The sequence below is a fragment of the Dipodomys ordii genome, unplaced genomic scaffold (assembly GCF_000151885.1).
Source record: "Dipodomys ordii isolate 6190 unplaced genomic scaffold, Dord_2.0 Scaffold78, whole genome shotgun sequence".
Taxonomy (NCBI): domain Eukaryota; kingdom Metazoa; phylum Chordata; class Mammalia; order Rodentia; family Heteromyidae; genus Dipodomys; species Dipodomys ordii.
The window spans coordinates 7041381-7059833 of NW_012267294.1; the positions used below are offsets into that span (position 1 = coordinate 7041381).

Sequence of the window (18453 nt, forward strand, 5' to 3'; positions counted from 1 at the left end):
TGAGGCCCTGGCTTTTTTCTTTTTGCTTATGTGGTGCTGAGGAATCAAACCCAGGGCCTCAGGCATGCAAAGCAAGCGCTCTACCACTGAGCCACCTTCCCAGCCCCCCAATATTACTTTTATTAACAAAACATAATCTCCAAAATGGTAAAGGATTTCTTTATGGCAGGAAAGGTCACAAGTAGTCTGTTGTCTCAAAACTGATCTCCTTTGACCACCCCCCCACCTGTCTTCTTGTGTTCCTCTCCATGCTGGGCAGATCCTGGCACGTTTTTACATTTACTTCTTCAATAAGGTAGACCACCCCATGTGAGGGCAGGCAGACCGCTGCTGCTCCTGCTGGGTATTTGGGGCAGAAGCGTCCTGCAAGGCCTCGGAGGGAGAAGGAGAGGACCTTCGGTAGATGGGCTCAGGCACGGCTGGGCTCCGCACCTGCTTCAGGCAGGTACTTTTTGGGCAGGCAACTCTGTGGCCGAGATCCTGCTCTAACCAGCTAGAATGCGGCTAGGCGAAAACCACAGGCCTCGTGCCAGTTCCCAGAGTGGCCTGGGATGCCCTCCCCGCTGCTCCTGGAAGTCCTCCTGCAGGCAAACCCAGCCAAAGGAGCCTCCTTTTATTGCCATCTGACCAGACGTGCTCCCACTTCCAGATGCCTCCGGCCTCAGCTGAACACAGCTGGTGAAAACCATCAAGCTGAGCACAGACCCAGTTAACTATTGTGGACTTTTGTTTCCCTTGCTGAGAACTAGGCGTCTCGATCTCCAGGCCTCTCACAGTTAAAGCTACGCAGGGACAAGCAAAAGTGACACTTTTCAGCGGTCTGTCAATCACGATTACATAACGATACTGTCAGTTTCAATAAACCATAGTGAATGTTAGCAAGGCGCAGACACAGCGCGTGGAGAGCTGATTCACACGTACAGAGCACGCACCAAGGTGAAGAAAGACACGTGGACATTCAGTTCCTTACCTTGAGAAGACAGAACTGAGCAGCGGGAAAATCAAGTTGGCTAGGAAGGCAGCCATCTTCCGTAATGCTAAGTCGGCAGGGCAGGGAACTCCAAGACTGTAGGTACAACCAGCAGGTCCCATAGGTTAGTGAAGATGGATTACACTTCCTAAACCCATAGCCCTCTCATTACCCCTGCAGGTTCATGCTTCCTTCCTACCTAGAGTGCTATTCCTAGTTCACGTCCTTCTCCCTACCTCTACCTTGATGGCACTCCTTGGAGAAGCTTTCTGGAACCATGCCCACGTTGGGTTCTTTTATCTCTCACTCACCCAGCTGCAAAGCGATGTCTTGTCTACTCTGCACACTCAGGGGCTCTTCCGTGTGTGGGGGATGGCTGAGACACAGCAGACATGAAGAACGGAAGCACCTCGCCAGAAAAGAGTGCGGAGGCTCTTCTCAGAGACCTGAAGATCAACAGCGGAGAGCAACGAGGTCCAAGAGGAGAAAGAGCAGAGGCCCAGCACGGCTCAGAGACCATCGTAATACTGGAATGCAGGAGCAACGTGATGCATTTGTTTAGAGGCACCATGGCGATGCAGATCTGTTTTGAGTTAGGCCCTGGCCTCCGCACAGCCCTGGGAGGTGACCCTGAGACATCGGCACACTGCAGGGGCTCGGGGATGCTTCCAACACAGGGACGGCAAGAACCCCAGTTGCCCTGAGCTCTGATGCCAGCATCTGAACACCCCGGGGCCATGCCGTGGAGCGGGCGCGAAGGGAAGGAACGCCGAGGGGCCTGTGGCACTGCTGTACCTTCCGTGGGGGCAAAGCGTGCATGAGTGCTAATTATACCTGACTATGTAGGAGAAGAGCACGGTAGTGGATACGTTCCTCATTGTGCATATAATTATTCGATTGACCCTAACACTAAACAGCTGGTGATGTTTGGGTGAACACTCATCTCATGTGAGAAAGCTCTGAGACCAAGTGGAAGCCATGGACCCTGGGCTGGGCTCAATCAGCAAAGGGACACATTTGCTAGTCAGTGGTTGCACTGTAGAAGAATGTTCCAGAAAGCTCCCCCTGAGATGAATGGAGAGAAAATGGAAGGGCTTTGCTGTGGGGGTTTGCCACCCTGCTCCCTCCTACCAAGAAGAGTGCCATCTTTTGCCTCCTATCCATTGTGCTCAGTGCTTTGCTATGCTACTTCCAGGGTGCTAGAAACTGGGACTGCATCTCTCACGGACTTCTCTATTGTAAGGGGCTCGTCAATGCCAAAAACCCAAGCAACTTCTGCAGAAAACCCAGAAACCACGCTGACAGAGCAGATCCACGGTAACCTCGATGGTGCATACTGCGGGCAGAAATAGTTTTTGTTGTTGTTGGTCATGGGGCTTGAACTCAGGGTCTGGACACTCTCCCTGAACTCTTTTGCTCAAGGATAGCACTCTACCATTTTGAGCCACAGCACCACTTCCAGTTTTTTTCATGGTTCATTGGAGATAAGAGTCTCCCAGAATTTCCTGCCTGGGCTGGCTTCAAACCATAATCCTTAGATCTTAGCCTCCTGCGTAGCTAGGATTACAGGCATGAGCCACCAGTGCCCAGCTGTAGGTCAGAAATTTTATTTTTTATGCTTATTTTTACTGTAAATAGCTAGACAGTGACTATTTTAGGTTTGTTGCAAGCCACGAGGTTCTATCACAGCTAGTCAACGCTGCCATTGTGTTGTGAAATCAGACATGGATACTGTGCACATGACTGTGTCCCAATAAAACTTTATTGAGCTGTGCTTGCTGACTCCTAAGACAGATGAACAGAAGGATGTAGGTATGTCTGCCTACAGCCTCTGCAGGACTTACCAGAGTGCTCTGGGCTCCTCTTGGGAACAATATTGAGGAGAAGATGGATGACCAGAGGGCACCAGGTCAGCATTAGGGGCTGCTGTTCTCAGGGATACTCTGCAAAGTGAGCAAAGGAAGAAGGGGCTGGAAGGGGAATGAGGAGAGTGGGGAGAGGGAATATTACAATCTGTGGTGAGAAAGAGGACACTTGAGAGAAGTAGGCTAGGAAGGAGCAGGATGTGAGTGGGCGAGGACTTTTTCATAACTCCCTTTCTCTAGAGCGAGGACTGGAAACAAAAAAATCACTATTCTAGAACAAAGCTGCCTCCTCCCAGCAGCTGCTGGACATACCTTCCAACAGCTACAATTAGACAAACCTTGAATGGGTCCAGGATATTATGGATTAAACATTTTTGGTTTTGGGCTGGGAAGGTGGTTTATTGGTAGAGTGCTTGCCTAGCATGCAGGAAGCCCTGGGTTTGATATACACAGAAAAAGCTGAAAGTGGTGCTGTGGCTCAAGTGGTAGAGCACTAGCCTTGAGCAAAAGAAGCTCAGGGACATTGCTCAGGCCCTGAGTTCAGCCCCAGGACTGGCAAACAACAACAACAACTACTACTACTACTTTGGTTTTTAAAAACAAATAACAACAACAACAACAAAAACCCTTCCCAGTGTGATTAAACAAAATAGAAGCTATACATAGAAGAATAAAAGGGCATATTCTTTTTGCTCAGGCCTGTCCCTGCTCTCTATGGACACAGCAAACATCTTTATAAATACTGAGTTCGTGGATATGTCCTGTTTCTTCTATGTGGACTGCAGATGGTTTCCAAATAAAGAACGGTAGTCAGGCAGGGTGCTGGGGGCTCAAGCCTGTAATCAGACTCAGGAGGCTGAGACAACCAAGACTCAAAGCTAGGAAAGTCTGTGAGACTTTTATCTCTAACTAACCAGCAAAAAGCCAGAAGTGGAGCTATCACCAGAAGTGGTAGATCACCAGACTTGAGCAAAAAAAGCCCAAGGGCAGTGCCCAGACCTTGAGTTCAAGCCCCAGGACTGGCACACAGGCACGCATGCGCACACAAGAGCATACAGAAACAGAGATGGAGAAACAGCTCCGATGAAGTCAGCGCCGAAGTCAATGTCAGTAACCCTCTGACAGTGTGCCATGGAGGCTCGGGGTTTAGTGGCCTGGGGAGGGCTGGGGGCCTTTGGCAGCCGCTGCTGTGTATTCAAGGGCTAGGGTGGAGTTGATTGGCAGAGTGCAAAAGCAAGCTGGGAAAAGAAGGTGCCAGAGCGGAGCTGGCTGCTCCAAAGCCCCAGGGAGTGGACCCGGGTTGACTGGAACCAGAGGCAGCACCCCTGCCCATGAACTTCACATCGCAGTCTCAGCAACCAGCAGGAATCTTTCCCTTCCTTCCACATGTGCGCCCAGGCTGAATCTCGGAGGCTGGGGTTGGCTCTTTTCTCTTTCTGCTCTTTTGGTTCTCAGTTCAGCTTGGGTCCAGCAGTGCAGGCCAGATATCAGTCAGACCGCCTCTGGTAGAGAAACCTTCATGGTGTCTCTGGGAAGGGGACCTGAGCCCTGTTCTCTGGTGTCAGAGTTTCCCTCCCAGGGGGGGTCTCGCGAGAAAGCCTGATGTATTCCAATCTGCCGAGGCCCTGGTGTCTGAGGGAGGCTCTGTGAGAAGGACCTGCCGTCCCTCACATCCACCAATGAACACCATCACTACCCCCTCTCAGATGACCCTCTGAGATTGATGTTTAGTGTCTCCATTAGACTATACCCCAAAACAGAGATTACAGAGCAGGCTCAGATAGTCATGATGAGCCAGCCGGGTGTCTTCCATCAAACTCCTTTCTCATCTCCCCTGGCCTAGCTGGAGTTCTTAGGTGCCCAGCAACAAAACGCAGCTTCCTCGACCGCGAAGCCCTTCTGCTTGGCCACAGCCTTGCCCAGAGCCCTCATGCCACGCACGTGATCTATGACCGGACTTCGGCCCTGTTTCGTTGGGAACTTTTTCTTTTTTCTGGTTGGGAACTTCATTCCATCAGTTTCTCAGACAGAAGCAGGCTAACTGACAGCCCTAGTCACAAATGAAACACACAGACCTGTCAGCGAGGAGGAGGAGGACGTGGGATCATTCATGCTCAGCGAGCTCTACCCCATGTGGACGAGAGAGCTCAGCTTTGAATGCCCTGCTAAGGCTGCTTTCCCACTGCGTGTGGAGGAAGTGTGTCTGCTTTGGAGACATTTCTGGATGAAATGTACCAATTCTGGGAATCAGAGAGGGCTTCCAACATGCGGTGAAGCTTGAGAATCCCCCCCCAGCTGTGCCATGCGAATGAACGCCTTGGTTGCAGCGGATGGCAACTCTCTCCGCGCCAGCGCATCCTCACACAAAACTCCAGCCTTCCTGGGCCCCACCCAGCATGTTGAGATGTGAAGGAGATTTTAAAAAATCACATCTGGGCCTCACTGCTGCCTTGGAGACATCCCGGCCCTCAGTGGGGACCTCACTAGATTTGGTGGATTCTCTAGTCTCAGAGCGACATAGTTTCAGGACGATTTGTGTGTGTGTGTGTGTGTGTGTGTGTGTGTGTGTGTGTGTGTGTACTGTGCCTCAGTACTCAGGGCCAAGGCACTCTCCTTTAGCTTTTGTTCTCCGGCTGAAGCTCTACCACGTGAACCACAGCTCCACACCTGGCTTTTTGCTGATGAACTGGAGCTAAGAGCCACATAGACTTTCTCACGTGGGCTGGCTTTGAGTCAAGATCCTCAGATCTCAGCCTCCTGAGTAGCTAGGATTAGACGTGAGCCACCAGCACTCGGCTCACAGCTGTACCTCTTTCCCCCAAGGAGGCTGCAAAGATGACAGAAGCAGCAGATGTGGACTCGTAGAACGCAAGGTTGGAAGGAGAGACGTGGTCTTTCTTGAAGGTCCTTGCACTGAAGTGGATGTCCAGGCTTCCTGTGCTTCAAACTTCAGATGTCAGTCCTGAGGGACTCTAGGGACAGCGCTTTGGCTCCTGAGGCCTGCTCAGTGACAGCCGGTCCTCTGCAGGCTGTGTGGCTGGAAGCACTCTCACTTGCTGGCCCAAGGCCTTACCACCCAGTGTGCTTTTACTGGACACCACTGAGGTCTGAGTGCTCAGGCGTCAGGCAATTCCTTCCTCAGGGTGCAGCGTCTGAACCCAGCTCCTCAGTTCCCAGGCTCGCCTCTGGAGCGCGGAGCAGCCCCGCTGGCCAGAAGACGGCGAGCTCTGCCTGTTCTCACTGAGCCTTTGGTTGGCTAAGGCCCTTTGGGAACGACTGGGCTCCATATGGAATCAGGAAACTCTTCAAGGAAAATCGCTCCCTGTTCCTCAAAGGCATCTTATCTGTGTGTACGTGTATGTATTGTTTGTTGAAGTCAGTACCTAGGAGCTGCCCCTTCGCCTTTTCACTCAAGGCTGGCACTCTACTTGAGCTGTACTCCATTTCTGCTTTTGGTGGCTAAATGGAGACACAGTCTCATGGACTTTTCTGCCTGGGCTAGCTCTGAAACATGATCCTTCTATCTCAGCCTCTTGAGTTGCTAGGCTTACAGGCGTGAGACACCAGTCCCTGGCTACAGCTCACCACCCATCTTTGAAGCATCTGAGAATCTCACAGGGGCTTTGAGTGGCCATCCATACAGCTTCTTCCTTAATAAAGTTGTAATATAGTTTGAGTTTTACTTTTAACAGAATTGTGTGAAGGCTCCTGTCTCTCAGGGAGTGAGTGGGCCTGATATAGTCATCTTTCTGACTTGATTATATATCTGATAGTTATAAGGAGGACAGATAAGTAAAGCATTATCAAACATTGTTTTTCTGACTCATTACACACTGAAGTCTGAATCCTGGTCTCTCCTTATCAAGAACATTCTTTTCTGAGTTGGAAAAGGAGAATGCCTAGTTCTTGTTTCCTCCTGGGCCATGCAGTTATTTATTTGGATGGTAGCCATCATCCAAATACGAGTTTCTTCATATTGGAGTTTTCCTCCCTATGAGTTTTGTCACAGAACAAAACACTCAACTTTACGATCCAGTATACATTCTCATAAAGTTCTGAGCACATTCCTGGTTACTGTGGATGAAGCTAAACATTGAAACTCTCCAAGGTCTAACAATTGATGGGTCTTTCTTAGGACTGGTGCTCATTGTAAGGTGTATGAAACCTGATGTGACTCTGGAAGGGTAGTGTGTCTATATGTGTGTGTATGACAGTAATGAGGCTTGAACTTAGGAACTTGTGCTTTTGTTGGGCTTTTTTGCTCAAGGCTGGTACTCTACCACTTGAGCCATGTCACTACTTCCTGCTTTTTGGTGGTTAATTAGAGATGTTTCTTATGGACTTTTCTGCCTGGGCTGCTTTTGAACTGGTCTTGATCTTCAGACCTCAGCCTTTTGAGTAGCTAAGATGACAGACATGAGCCACAGGCTGATCGCCTATTCATCTGCCACAACAGGAATTAGGGGCCTAGAGTCTTCAGTACCAGGTTTGAATCTCATTTAAGCTTGCCCCTTAGGTGGCTCCAGTTATTAATTCTCTGTATGCCTTTATGTCAGCAATAAAGTAAGGATGATAAAAGTTCTAGACTCACAGCATTGTTGTGAACTCAAATACATTGTTCTATTTGCAGTCACTACTGGCACATGACAAGAGAATGTAAATATCGGCTATTCTACTGACCTTAATGCACTCAGCTTCTTCCTGAGATTCTTGCTGCTTACTAAGGATCTCATATACAAAACAGCAGAAGCTAATAGCTGAATGCTGGTAATCCCAGCTGCTCAGCAGGCTAAGGTCTGAAGATCTGTTAGAAATGACTATAAGCAGAAAAATCCATGAGACTCCTATTAACCAATTAATCACCAAAAGCTGTGGCTCAAGTGGTAGAGCACCAGACTTGAGTGATAAAGCTATGGGACAATGCTTCATCTTGTAGTCGAGGACTTAGTGTACATACAAGCTTATGCACACATGCACACACACACTTGCACAAATCTACTGGAGTCCAACATAATCCCAAATTTGAATTGTGACAAACTAGCCACCCTCAGATCTCACTGGCACCCTGACCAAACATGGGCATCCTACATAGAGCGGTGGATGTGCAATCTCCTAGCTAGCCTCAAATAAAAATACAATCCCAGTCTTCTCAAATGTAACTATCATATAACACGGGCAAATCTCTTGCTTGAAAAGTATTATATGCATAGGAGTGGTTGATGACGGCCCAATAGCTATGTGCATATGATCATGTGAAATAATATTCTATGAAATGAACTCCAAGAGAAGGAAACAAGAGACTTCTTCAGCTGCCATTGTTGCTGCTTTTCTTTTCTTCTTGTCCTGTTAGTGTGTGTGTATTTGGGAGGGAAGGGAGGACACAGAAAAGGTGGACAAGGATGAACAATGCAGCCGTGATACTCGCCGGACACTGTGTGGAAAATGAACTGGATATCTTGTGTCTGGGGATGGGAGGGAAAGACTGGGAAGAGAGTGAGGGAAAGGGAGACACGGCTCATTACCTGATTCCTGTAACTGTAACCCCTCTGTGTATCAACTCTATAATAACCATTAAAAAAAGAAAATTAGTTTAATATTCTTATCTATAGATTATCTAGAACAAGGTCAGGACTAAGGATTCTCTGTTGGAATGTATTTGCTTCAACACTTCACAGAAAAATGAGATTTCTTTAAGTGAGAACGCAGTCATTGGGTGCAGAGCCGGTCAGACCACTTGACCTTTATCACTGAACACAGTGTCCCAGCCTACTCCAACTCATTCTGTAAGATTTCTGCTTGAGAAATCTTCACTCCAGGATTGCTTCTTTGTTCATCTCCCACCACCAAAGTTGGTTGCCAATCCCTGTTCACACTGCCACAGAATGTGAGCACCGACGAAGACAGCCAGGACTCCGCGAACTGCTTCTGTAGCATCGTGTTCTTCTTAGGAATTTTTTCTTGGCCAAGCTCTTGCATTTATATTAGATTTGGCTATTCCAAAATGATATAATTCTGGTAAATCCTTAAAATATCCAGGGTTATGGGGCTGGTCTTGGTTCACAAAGGATGTGGTGGTATTTTACTAGTTGGGAGTACAGCTTTATAGTTTTCAATTTGTGAAAGCTCAGACAGGCATGTTCTCACTCAACCAAATACAGCATTTTTATCCTCCATTTCCATCTTCTTTAAATAACCCATTCAAGCCTGACACTGGTAGCTTGTGCCTGTAATTCTGGCTACATGAGAGGCTTAGATCTGAAGATTGGAGGGCTGGGAAGGTGGCTCAGTGGTAGAGTGCTTGCCTTGCATGCATGAGGCCCTGGGTTCGATTCCTCAGCACCACATAAGCAAAAAAGAATAAAGCCGGAAGTGGTGCTGTGGCTCAAGTGGTAGAGTGCTGGCCTTGAGCTGAAGAGCTGAGAGACAGAGCCCAGGCCCAGAGGTCAGGCCCCTTGACTGGACCCTCACCCCCCCCCAAAAAAAACCCACTTGGAGCAGACAAATCCATGAGTCTCTCATCTCCAATTATCCATCAGTAGAGCCACAAGTGGAGGTGTGGCTCAAGTGGTAGAGTGCCAGCCTTGAACAGAAAAAGCCAAGGAAGAGTGCAAAGCCTTGAGTTCAAGTTCTAGGGCTGGCATGCACACTGCACATGCCCATGAATGCACATGCATGCACGCACACATGCATATGTGTGTGTGCGTACACACACACACACACACACACACACATACACATGAAGGTTTTATACTTTGACTTTAAAGGCTGAATTTAGAGGCATCCATCACAGTGACCAGTAAGTTCTGAAATGTCCTGCCCCAACCTGGCTCAGACATGCGGATGGTGATACATACTAGCAAGACAGGGAAAGGACTGAAATGACAAGCAGGCTCATGTAAATCACGCATCAGCCTTGTAATGCTGAACAGGGCTGGCTGGGTAAGGGGACACTGGAAGGGAGCTGATGGCTCCCTCCAGAGAATGTGCAAGCGGTCCCATAACAAGTTCAAAGGGTAGACGTTAATATTAAGACTGCAGAGTTTTGAGTGGGGTCTAGCAGCTCATGCCTTTAATCCTAAACTACTCAGGAGACTGAGACCTGAGGATCAGCTTCAACGTAGCCCAGACAGAAAAAGTCTGTGACATTCTTATGCCCAATTAGCCAGCAAAAAACTAGACATGGAGCTGTGACTCAAGTGTAGAGCACCAGCTTTGAGTAGAAAAAGCTAAGGGACAACCCAGTACTGGCATGTGTGTACACACACACACACACGCACACACACACACACACAACCACCAACAGACATTGAATGGAGCAGCATTATAACTGAGGTTTGAATAAAACCTATGTACCAGCTCTGATCACCAATACTTTATGGCTTATTTTCATTATTTTGGTGTCAGTACCACTTCAGGGCCTGGATACGACTTTTCAACAAGCTGCTTCATCATCAGATTGCTTTCCAAACCACAATAGCTTGAGGTCTAAGATGACTTCTTAGTACAGTATTTGGCTATTAATAATGCATTTTTGGACATGAAGTCCAATACTGGCTTATGACACCTTACCTGGAATTTTGTTCTTATGTTGGTCCTGGGGCTTGAACTCAGCCTGAGCACTGTCCCTGAGTCTCTGTGTGCTCAAGGTTAGTGCTCAACCACTTGAGCCACATAACTATTTCCAGCTTTTTCTGAGTAGTTTATTGGAGATAAGAATATTATAGACTTTTATGTCTAGGCTGGCTTTAAACCGCGTTGCAATCATCACCTCTCAGCCTCCTGAGTCGCTAGGATGACCAGTGTGAGTCACTGGCACCAATAAAGTTTTAAGAGTTAATACTCTGGGGAGGAGGGAGGCTGGGAAGGGATGTGAAGGGTAAACAAAGGAGGAGGCTGCAATGCTTGGTAAGAAATGTACGCATTATCCTGCCCATGTAATTGTAACCCCTCTGTACAGTATGTTCACAAATAAAATAAAAATTAAAAAAAAAGAGACAAAAAAAAGTTAATACTCTGCATAGTGAGACCAAAGGATATCCTCAGGGGAAGAACACATTGATTACATAAATGATATTTATTGAAATGAACTCCAGGAAAAGGAAACAAGTTTTCCTTTTCTTTTTGTTTGTTCACTTATGTCTTGGGTGAGGGGTACTGGGGGCACAGAAATGGAGGGACCAAGGGTGAACAAATGCAGCACTGGTATTCACTAGACACTATGGTGAAAATGAACTATACCAATTGTGGATGGGGATGAGATGGAAAAACTGGGAGAGAGCAAGGGAAGGGTGACAATGTCCAAAAGAAACGTATTTTTTTTTTTTGGGTCCGGTCATGGGGCCTGAACTCTGGGCCTGGGCGCTGTCCCTCAGCTCTTCAGCTCAAGGCTAGCGCTCTACCACTTGAGCCACAGCGCCACTTCCGGCTTCTTTCTTTTTGCTTATGTGGTGCTGAGGAATCAAACCCAGGGCCTCGTGCATGCAAGGCAAGCGCTCTACCACTGAGCCACTTTCCCAGCCAAGAAATGTATTCTATACCTGACTTATGTAACTGTAACTCCTCACATTTATAATTTTTTAAAAAGCTCAAAAAAAGAAAAACTTTTCTATATAAAAAAAAGATAATTGAAGCAATGCTGCTAACCAAAGGAAAAATCATTTGGGTCTGTTTGTAGATAGAATTTTAGAAAATTGGCCATCTGTCCACAGAAACACATAACTCAATCCATGTAATTTCCCCTGTTCTTATGACTTTAGAGCTTGCTTTTTTGGTATCATATTCACAAACACAACTCACTCTTTCAACAATTACTTGAGAGCTTGCTATCTGTCAAAGATTGTTCAAGAAGACACTAGGGATGATGCATTAAGCAACAGGATATCTGAGGATCACAGTTTGAAGCCAGCCCAGGCAGACAGATGGTTCTGAGACTCATCTCCAACTAACTAGCAAAAAGCCAAAAGTCAAAGTGTGGCTCAAGTAGTTAAGAGTGCCAGCTTGAACCAAAAAGCTGAGGGACAGAGCCCAGGCTCTGAGTTCAAGCCCCAGTACTAGCACAAAGAAAAAAGAAGGCATGCCATGACCAAAGTAATGGGGCTTGTCATAGGAACAGTGACAGAAAGTACTTAAGCTTTAAAACTCTCTTTTGGGGGGATGTCACCAAGAGTGGGAGGAGGGAATTGGTGAGCACAGTCCTTCATGTTTGATAAGCCGCAGATTTCAACAGCATCCTGAGAACACAAATCTCCCCATCCTAGTATTTCCTTAGAGTCATGATGTCCAAGTCCTGATATAAATGATACAGGCATGACATCAACCAGTTTTAACAGGAGAAAATAAAAGCCGCTATCTGAACTCGGTTATGTCTGTGTATTAATAGCTCTTCACATTGACTTAACGGGGGCCTGAAGACTGGAAGGGGAGGTTTAATGCCCATCTCAGTAGACAAATCCCTGCAACTCCTTCCTCCAATTAATCATCCATGCAGCCAGAAGGGAAGATGTGGTTCAAGTGGCTGAGCAGAATAAGCCAAGTGAGAGCACAGGCCCCTGAGTTCAAGTCCTAGTACTTGCTAGGAAGGAGAGGACGTACAGCAGCCATCTCTCCAGGGGGTGTAACCACACTGACCTACAGGCAGTGAAGATGGGGTTCTTCCCTCACAGCTGTACTTCCAAAGGCTAAAAATTGGATGTTATTTTAATAGCCGTGGATTCTTTTCATTTTGAAGTGGTTCATGTCCAGTAAGTCATTCTTAAGTAGTAATTCTTGTAGAAGGGACTTTTAGGGGAACCAAAAACTTTAAAAAGTATGTTCAGAATCTGATGCCAGTCGTTCATGCCAGCAATCCTAGGTACTCGGGAGGCTGAGATCCGAGGACTGTGGTTCAAAGCCAGCCCAAGCAGGAAAGGCCACGAGACTATTACCTGCAATTATCCAGCTAAAAGGTGTAAGTGGAGGGGTGGCTCAAGAGGTAGACACCAACCTTGAAGCCCCTAGTTCAAGCCCCAGTGCATGCTCTTTCTGTCTGTCTGTCTGTCTCTCTCACACACACAGAGGAGAGAGAGCGGGGGGGGGGAAGATTAGAAGATTGAGCAGCAGAGGGCTCCGACATGTGGCATTGTCTGCTTTAGTGTACATTTGTGCCTGTGGCTGACTGGTATTTGAGCTTCAGTTTACTGGTCTCTCAAGGCATGCCATGACCCTGGCAAGGCTGTGATCATGTGCCAATGCCTTTCTCTAGTGAAATGACATCGTCCCTAATGGGTTCTTTCTTTCATTATATTTTCCTTCTTCTTGGCAGAAGTAGCTCATAATTTTTATGATTCTAGCCTCTAACAGACTGCTTGGATTACTGTAGAAAGTTGGGCACTACATTCCTATTCTCTTCTTTCTGGGTCCAACCAAAAAAAATGGGTGAGTTATATACCAGAAAGCCAGAATGGAGCTGTGGCTCAAGTGGTAGAGAACAGAAAATAAGCTCAGGGACAAGCCCTGAGTTCAAGCTCCAGGATCAGCACAAAAACAGAAAAAAGCAAAAAGCCTCAATCAGTGAAATCCCATATATATCAAAGGAGAGGAAAAACCACAAAAAGTGAGCCATGTGCTCTCATGAGTCTAATAAAGATTGAGCTTTTCTCCTGAGGGCATCTTAATGGCCCAGTGACTTAGATCTTGTATTAAACAAGAACCATGTTTGTGTTGCAGAGGTCCTACTATGCACACCTGAGTTCATACACTCTATTCTGCAGCTGTGTTCAGTGGCTCACCTATCTTTGGCATGACTGATGTTCCCATGTGCTGAGAACTTGGTGGGGGCTTTAGATGAACCTTAAATACTAGTGGTCATCTCCTCCCAGTCCATCACTCCTGACCCCTTCGCATGTCCTTGAAAGAGGCACCTGCGACTCTCCCCCCTGCCCCCAAGGTCCATGCATACCGAATGCTATGCAATCACAATGTTTCCCCTCTAGGAAACTTCACTATGTGACACTTTAGACAACACCAAACTTACTCCACTATGAAGTGACCCTTCTTTTTCTTTAGACATCATTAAATTATGAAACCATTCATTATGTATATATTCCAAAGCTACTTCTATACCCTAGTACATCCAGTAGAGTATCCCAGTATATATTGAGAATTTTTTTTCCTCAGTCTTGGGACTTGAACTCAGAGCCTGGGTGCTATCTCTGAGCTCTTTCACTCAAGGCTGGCACTCTATCACATTGAGCCACAACACCATTTCCAGTTTTCTGATGGTTAATTGGAGGTAAGTGTCTCAGACTTTCCTGCCCAGGCTGGCTTTGAATCATGTTCCTCAGCTCTCAGCCTCCTAGCTAGGATTAGGATTACAGGCACCAGTACCTGGCAAATATTGGAAATTCTGATTGTGTTACTACTACTAATTGTTAGTAGATTGGTATGAATAAAGCAGAGGGATATCCTTTCAGTATTGCCAGTAAGAAGTTGAACAGAGCCAGGCATGGTAGTGCACACTTGTAACCCTAGCCCTTGGGAGGGAGATGTAAGAGGACTACAGGTTCAAGGCCAGCATAGGTTGCATAATGACTGTCTCAAAAACAAACAACAATAAAATATTCATTTAAATTTGCTCCTTTCAAATGGCAAAGTAGCTTTTATAGTGGCAATGGTTCAGGCCAGATGCACATTCAAGGTAGCCATGCCTGGCTTCAACAAAGAAACACTGACATGTTGTGGTAGCTTGAAAAGACACTGCAGAAAGGATCCTAGAGTTGGCTGAAGAAGATGAAGTTGAAATACCCAACTTTTAAGGTTCAAGGGGCTGAAGGATTAATGCTTTTGAGAAAGATGCTCAGAGCAGATAGCTAACTGGACCAAATGATCCAGGAAGCACACCAGGAAGTCCTAACATGTAACCATATATGAGGAAAATGTGGCCAAAGCAAACGTGTCCAATACTTATGAGAAATGACAATACTTACCCAAAAAAGAGAAATGTGAAGCTCTTTCTTGTTCATATGGAAAATTACTAAGTGCAGTTGGTTCCCTGACTGTAGGGCTGAGTACCATAAATGAAGAGAAGTGTTTCTTTCTCTCCTTAGGAATTGATCATGCAAAGCAGCATGGGTTCTCTGTGCTGGAGGCACTGCTCCTGTGCATGGTGGCAGAGGGGCTCTGCCTTTTCTTTTCTGAACTGCCAATGTATGAGAGACAAGGAGGTGGGTGGTGTATGAATCAAAGGAATCAAAGACACCCGGATGGCCACATAACCGTCTGGCCTTAATTTGAGAGGAAATCTTTACAATAGGCAACAGCTGTCTCTCGTTGAAGTGTAGCACTGCAGAAGCAGAAGGCCGTAGGAAATCCTGGACAAAGCGGGACAGAGGTCAGCATGGTAGAGATTTTTCCCTAACTGTTCTTGCCACCACTTCTTCCCCTCCACCAAAAAGGAATCACTAAAAAGCTGTCAAAGATGGAAGAGTGCTTGTAGCATTCCTTCGTGAGCATGTGTTTCCAGTGAAAAGCTAACAGAAAGAAGAAACACCACCACCAAACTCCTCACTATTTCTCATCCTAAGGCCTCCAAGCTCTTCTGTATCTTTATGATACTATGTATGGCAGCTAGTATAATACTTTTTTTCTGGTGTCAGTACTGGAGCTTGAACTACCCATTAGTTACTCAAGGCTGGTGCTTTGCCACTTGGAGACCTCTGGCTTTTTTTTGTTGGTAATGGGTCTTGAACTCTGGGCCTGGGCTCTGTCCCTGAGCTATTCAGTGCAAGGCTAGTACTTTACCCCTTGAGCCACAGCACCACTTCGTTTTCTGGTGGCTAATTGGAGATAAGAATCTCATGGACTTTCCTGCCTGGGCTGGCTTTGAATCACAACCCTCAGATCTCAGCCTCCTAAGTAGCTAGAATTACAGGTGTGAGCCACCTGTAATTCTATTAGTTAACTGGAGACAAATCTCATGGAATTGACTTTTCCTGCTCTGGCTGGCTTTGAACCAGGATCCTCAAATTTCAGCCTCCTGAGTAGGCAGGATTATAGGTGTAAGTTGCTGGTATCCAGCTTAGCTAATATTATTTTAACTTTTACTCACCAGTAAGCAAAGACACAAAAAGAGACGTGGCAAAAGTAGTAGGGAGAAATGAATCATTAGGTCCTTGGATTTGTTCACACCTCCTCCACAAGTCAAGAGACATTGAACCAAACACAACTTATGCCTGGAGAACTCTAAGGACTCAAGTGATGGAGTCTTGAGAAATGCTCTTTCCTCATGAGTGATAACACATGCATGCCTTTTGAGTAAGGAGATGGCAAGGTAACCCACAATGATTGGAAAGAGATGCCAGGAGAGATCTCGTGTCGATCTTAACAAATTGAACTGCCAATTGAACTACATCTCCACTTCCAGCTTTGGTGGTTAATTACAGACAAGAGTCTCAGACTTTTCTGCCTGGGCTGGCTTTGAACTATAACCCTTACATCTCAGCATCCCAGCAGTCCTTACATCAAAGCAGTAAAATTCCAAGCGCTATGCTTTGCTAATGCTTTCTATATTTTTGATCACATGCATTTCTACATTCTTGGGCCCTGACAATTCTCTAAAGATCTTCCATAGAAAAAGTATTAACACCAGGATCTGAAACAAACAGTGCACCCAGTCAGTGTACATTGGTTCTATATATTTTGAGGAACACTTATTAAATACACAAAGGAAGCATGCAACGTTTAAATGATGATGTCAACAATGTTGATGGCCTGTGTAATGCAGATTCCAAGGTCCTTCGGGAAACTGAAGATGTTCAAAAGTTGCTCCCCAGTATCCAGTAACAACACTCTAAAAATGACCATTTCCGTTTGATACAAATATACAAATTTAAAATGTGTGCAGTTCAGAACAGCCAACCAGTTCTTTAGATTGCTGGTGTGCCAGAAAATATATAGTCAATAAAAAAATACCAGAGAGGAGGGGACAAAAGGCTCTCTGGATCTGTACAGCAAAATGAACAGCACTTCCACAGGGAGCGATTCATGGCAGAAGTGGGCTCCTTGGCCTCAAGAAGCAGTGAACGATGGTGGGTCACAAATCTGGTGATGGAGGGTAAGATGTGTAATAAGGCCCGTTTTCCTGTGGAGAGAAGAAAAGACAAAGCAGATGAGGTGGTGGCAAGGCGAATTCAAGTGGGAATGTGTAGGAATGTGACCTGAGCCAGGAGAGAGCCTGTGAAACTCCTAGCCTATGCCTGGCACCAAGCAGGCCCACAGCTAGGACAGCAGTTTCTTCGGGGCAATAAGGGCTGATGATGCCTGAGGGACAGAACTTGTTGAATATTTCGTATGCTATTTCCTGGCTCCATTTACCCCTCATATACCTGTAATGCCGCAGATAGGTAACATTTTCATTATACAAGAGGAAAGTGAAGATCTCACAGAGACTGTCAGTGATCATCCTGTAAACTCATGGAGACAGTAATCTGTCAAGTCTGGTTTCAAATCCAAATCAATTTGAAAATACTCAAATCTTTCTTTTGTTAGAGTGTGCTGTTTTACTCTGTGCTGAAACTTTTTGTGGTGCTGGTGATCAAACCCAAAGCTTGGGCATGATAAGCAGGTGTCCCATGGATCTTGTTTTTTTTTGTTTTTTTTTTAGTTTTGTTTTGTGTGCCAATACTAGGGCTTAAAGTCAGAGCCTGGGTGTTTTCCCTTAGATTTTTTGCTCTGCCACTTTTGCCACACTTCCATTTCTGGCTTCTTATTGATTGGAGACAAGAGTCTCTCAGAAGGGGCTGGGAAGATGGCTCAGTGGTAGAGTGCTTGCCTTGCATGCATGAGACCCTGGGTTCAATTCCTTAGCACCACATAAGCAGAAAAAGCCAGAAGTGATGCTGTGGCTCAAGTAGTAGAGCACTAGCCTTGAGCTGAAGAGCTGAGGACAGTGCCCAGGCCCAGAGTCCAGGCCCCATGACCGGCAAAAAAAAGTCTCTCAGCTTTGTCTTGGAACCATGATCCTCAGATCTCAGATTCCTAAGAAGTGAGGATCACAAGCAAAAGCCTGGGATTTTTCTTTTTAAGAGTCTTGTGTGAAGGTTAGGATGTCCTTGAATTAATAATATAGCCTCATCTGGCCTCAAACTCTAGATCTGTCTCCCAAGTGCTGGGATTATGGGTGTACCACCACGCCCATTTGGAATTTTAATAGTTATGAAACAGCAACAAAATTATCTATGAAGAATCTAATAACTATAACTGTTTTGACAGAAATGAGTTTTCATGACATGCTTGAGTTGCAAGGCTTGTAAAAATTAAAGTTCTTAGGGAATTTAGTTCCAGATCAAGATGGAGCCCTACATGCCAAAATTCACATCAAATTTGGAAGGCAACTAATCAATCCAATGCAAGGAAAACTTTTTGTTCCTTGCTTTGATTAATCATAACACAAATCAAGATAGTTAATTTCATGGTCGAAGGACTTTAGATTAGATTTATGAGACAAAAGACTGGCTTCTCATTTTTAAGGGAAGAATTTCCTTGCCAATTTTTTTTTTCTGCAGTAAGTCATAAACAGAAGATGCTTAGATTTAATGTGAGACAGTAGTAAAGAATGTGAGGTAGGATGAAAATAGATTATAG

The 18453-nt window shown here is 45.9% G+C and overlaps 1 protein-coding gene across 3 annotated transcripts in view; it reads right to left on the reverse strand.

Moving 5' to 3' along the window:
• Positions 1-16484: 16484 nt before the first annotated feature.
• Gdap2 (ganglioside induced differentiation associated protein 2) overlaps positions 16485-18453 on the reverse strand; it is a 36796-nt gene continuing 34827 nt past the window's right edge. For all 3 annotated transcript variants that reach the window (XM_013024689.1, XM_013024688.1, XM_013024690.1), the window contains one exon: positions 16485-16951. In XM_013024689.1, the coding sequence (XP_012880143.1) occupies positions 16904-16951 (48 nt within the window). In that variant the 3' untranslated portion in view covers positions 16485-16903. The remainder of the gene's footprint in view (positions 16952-18453) is intronic.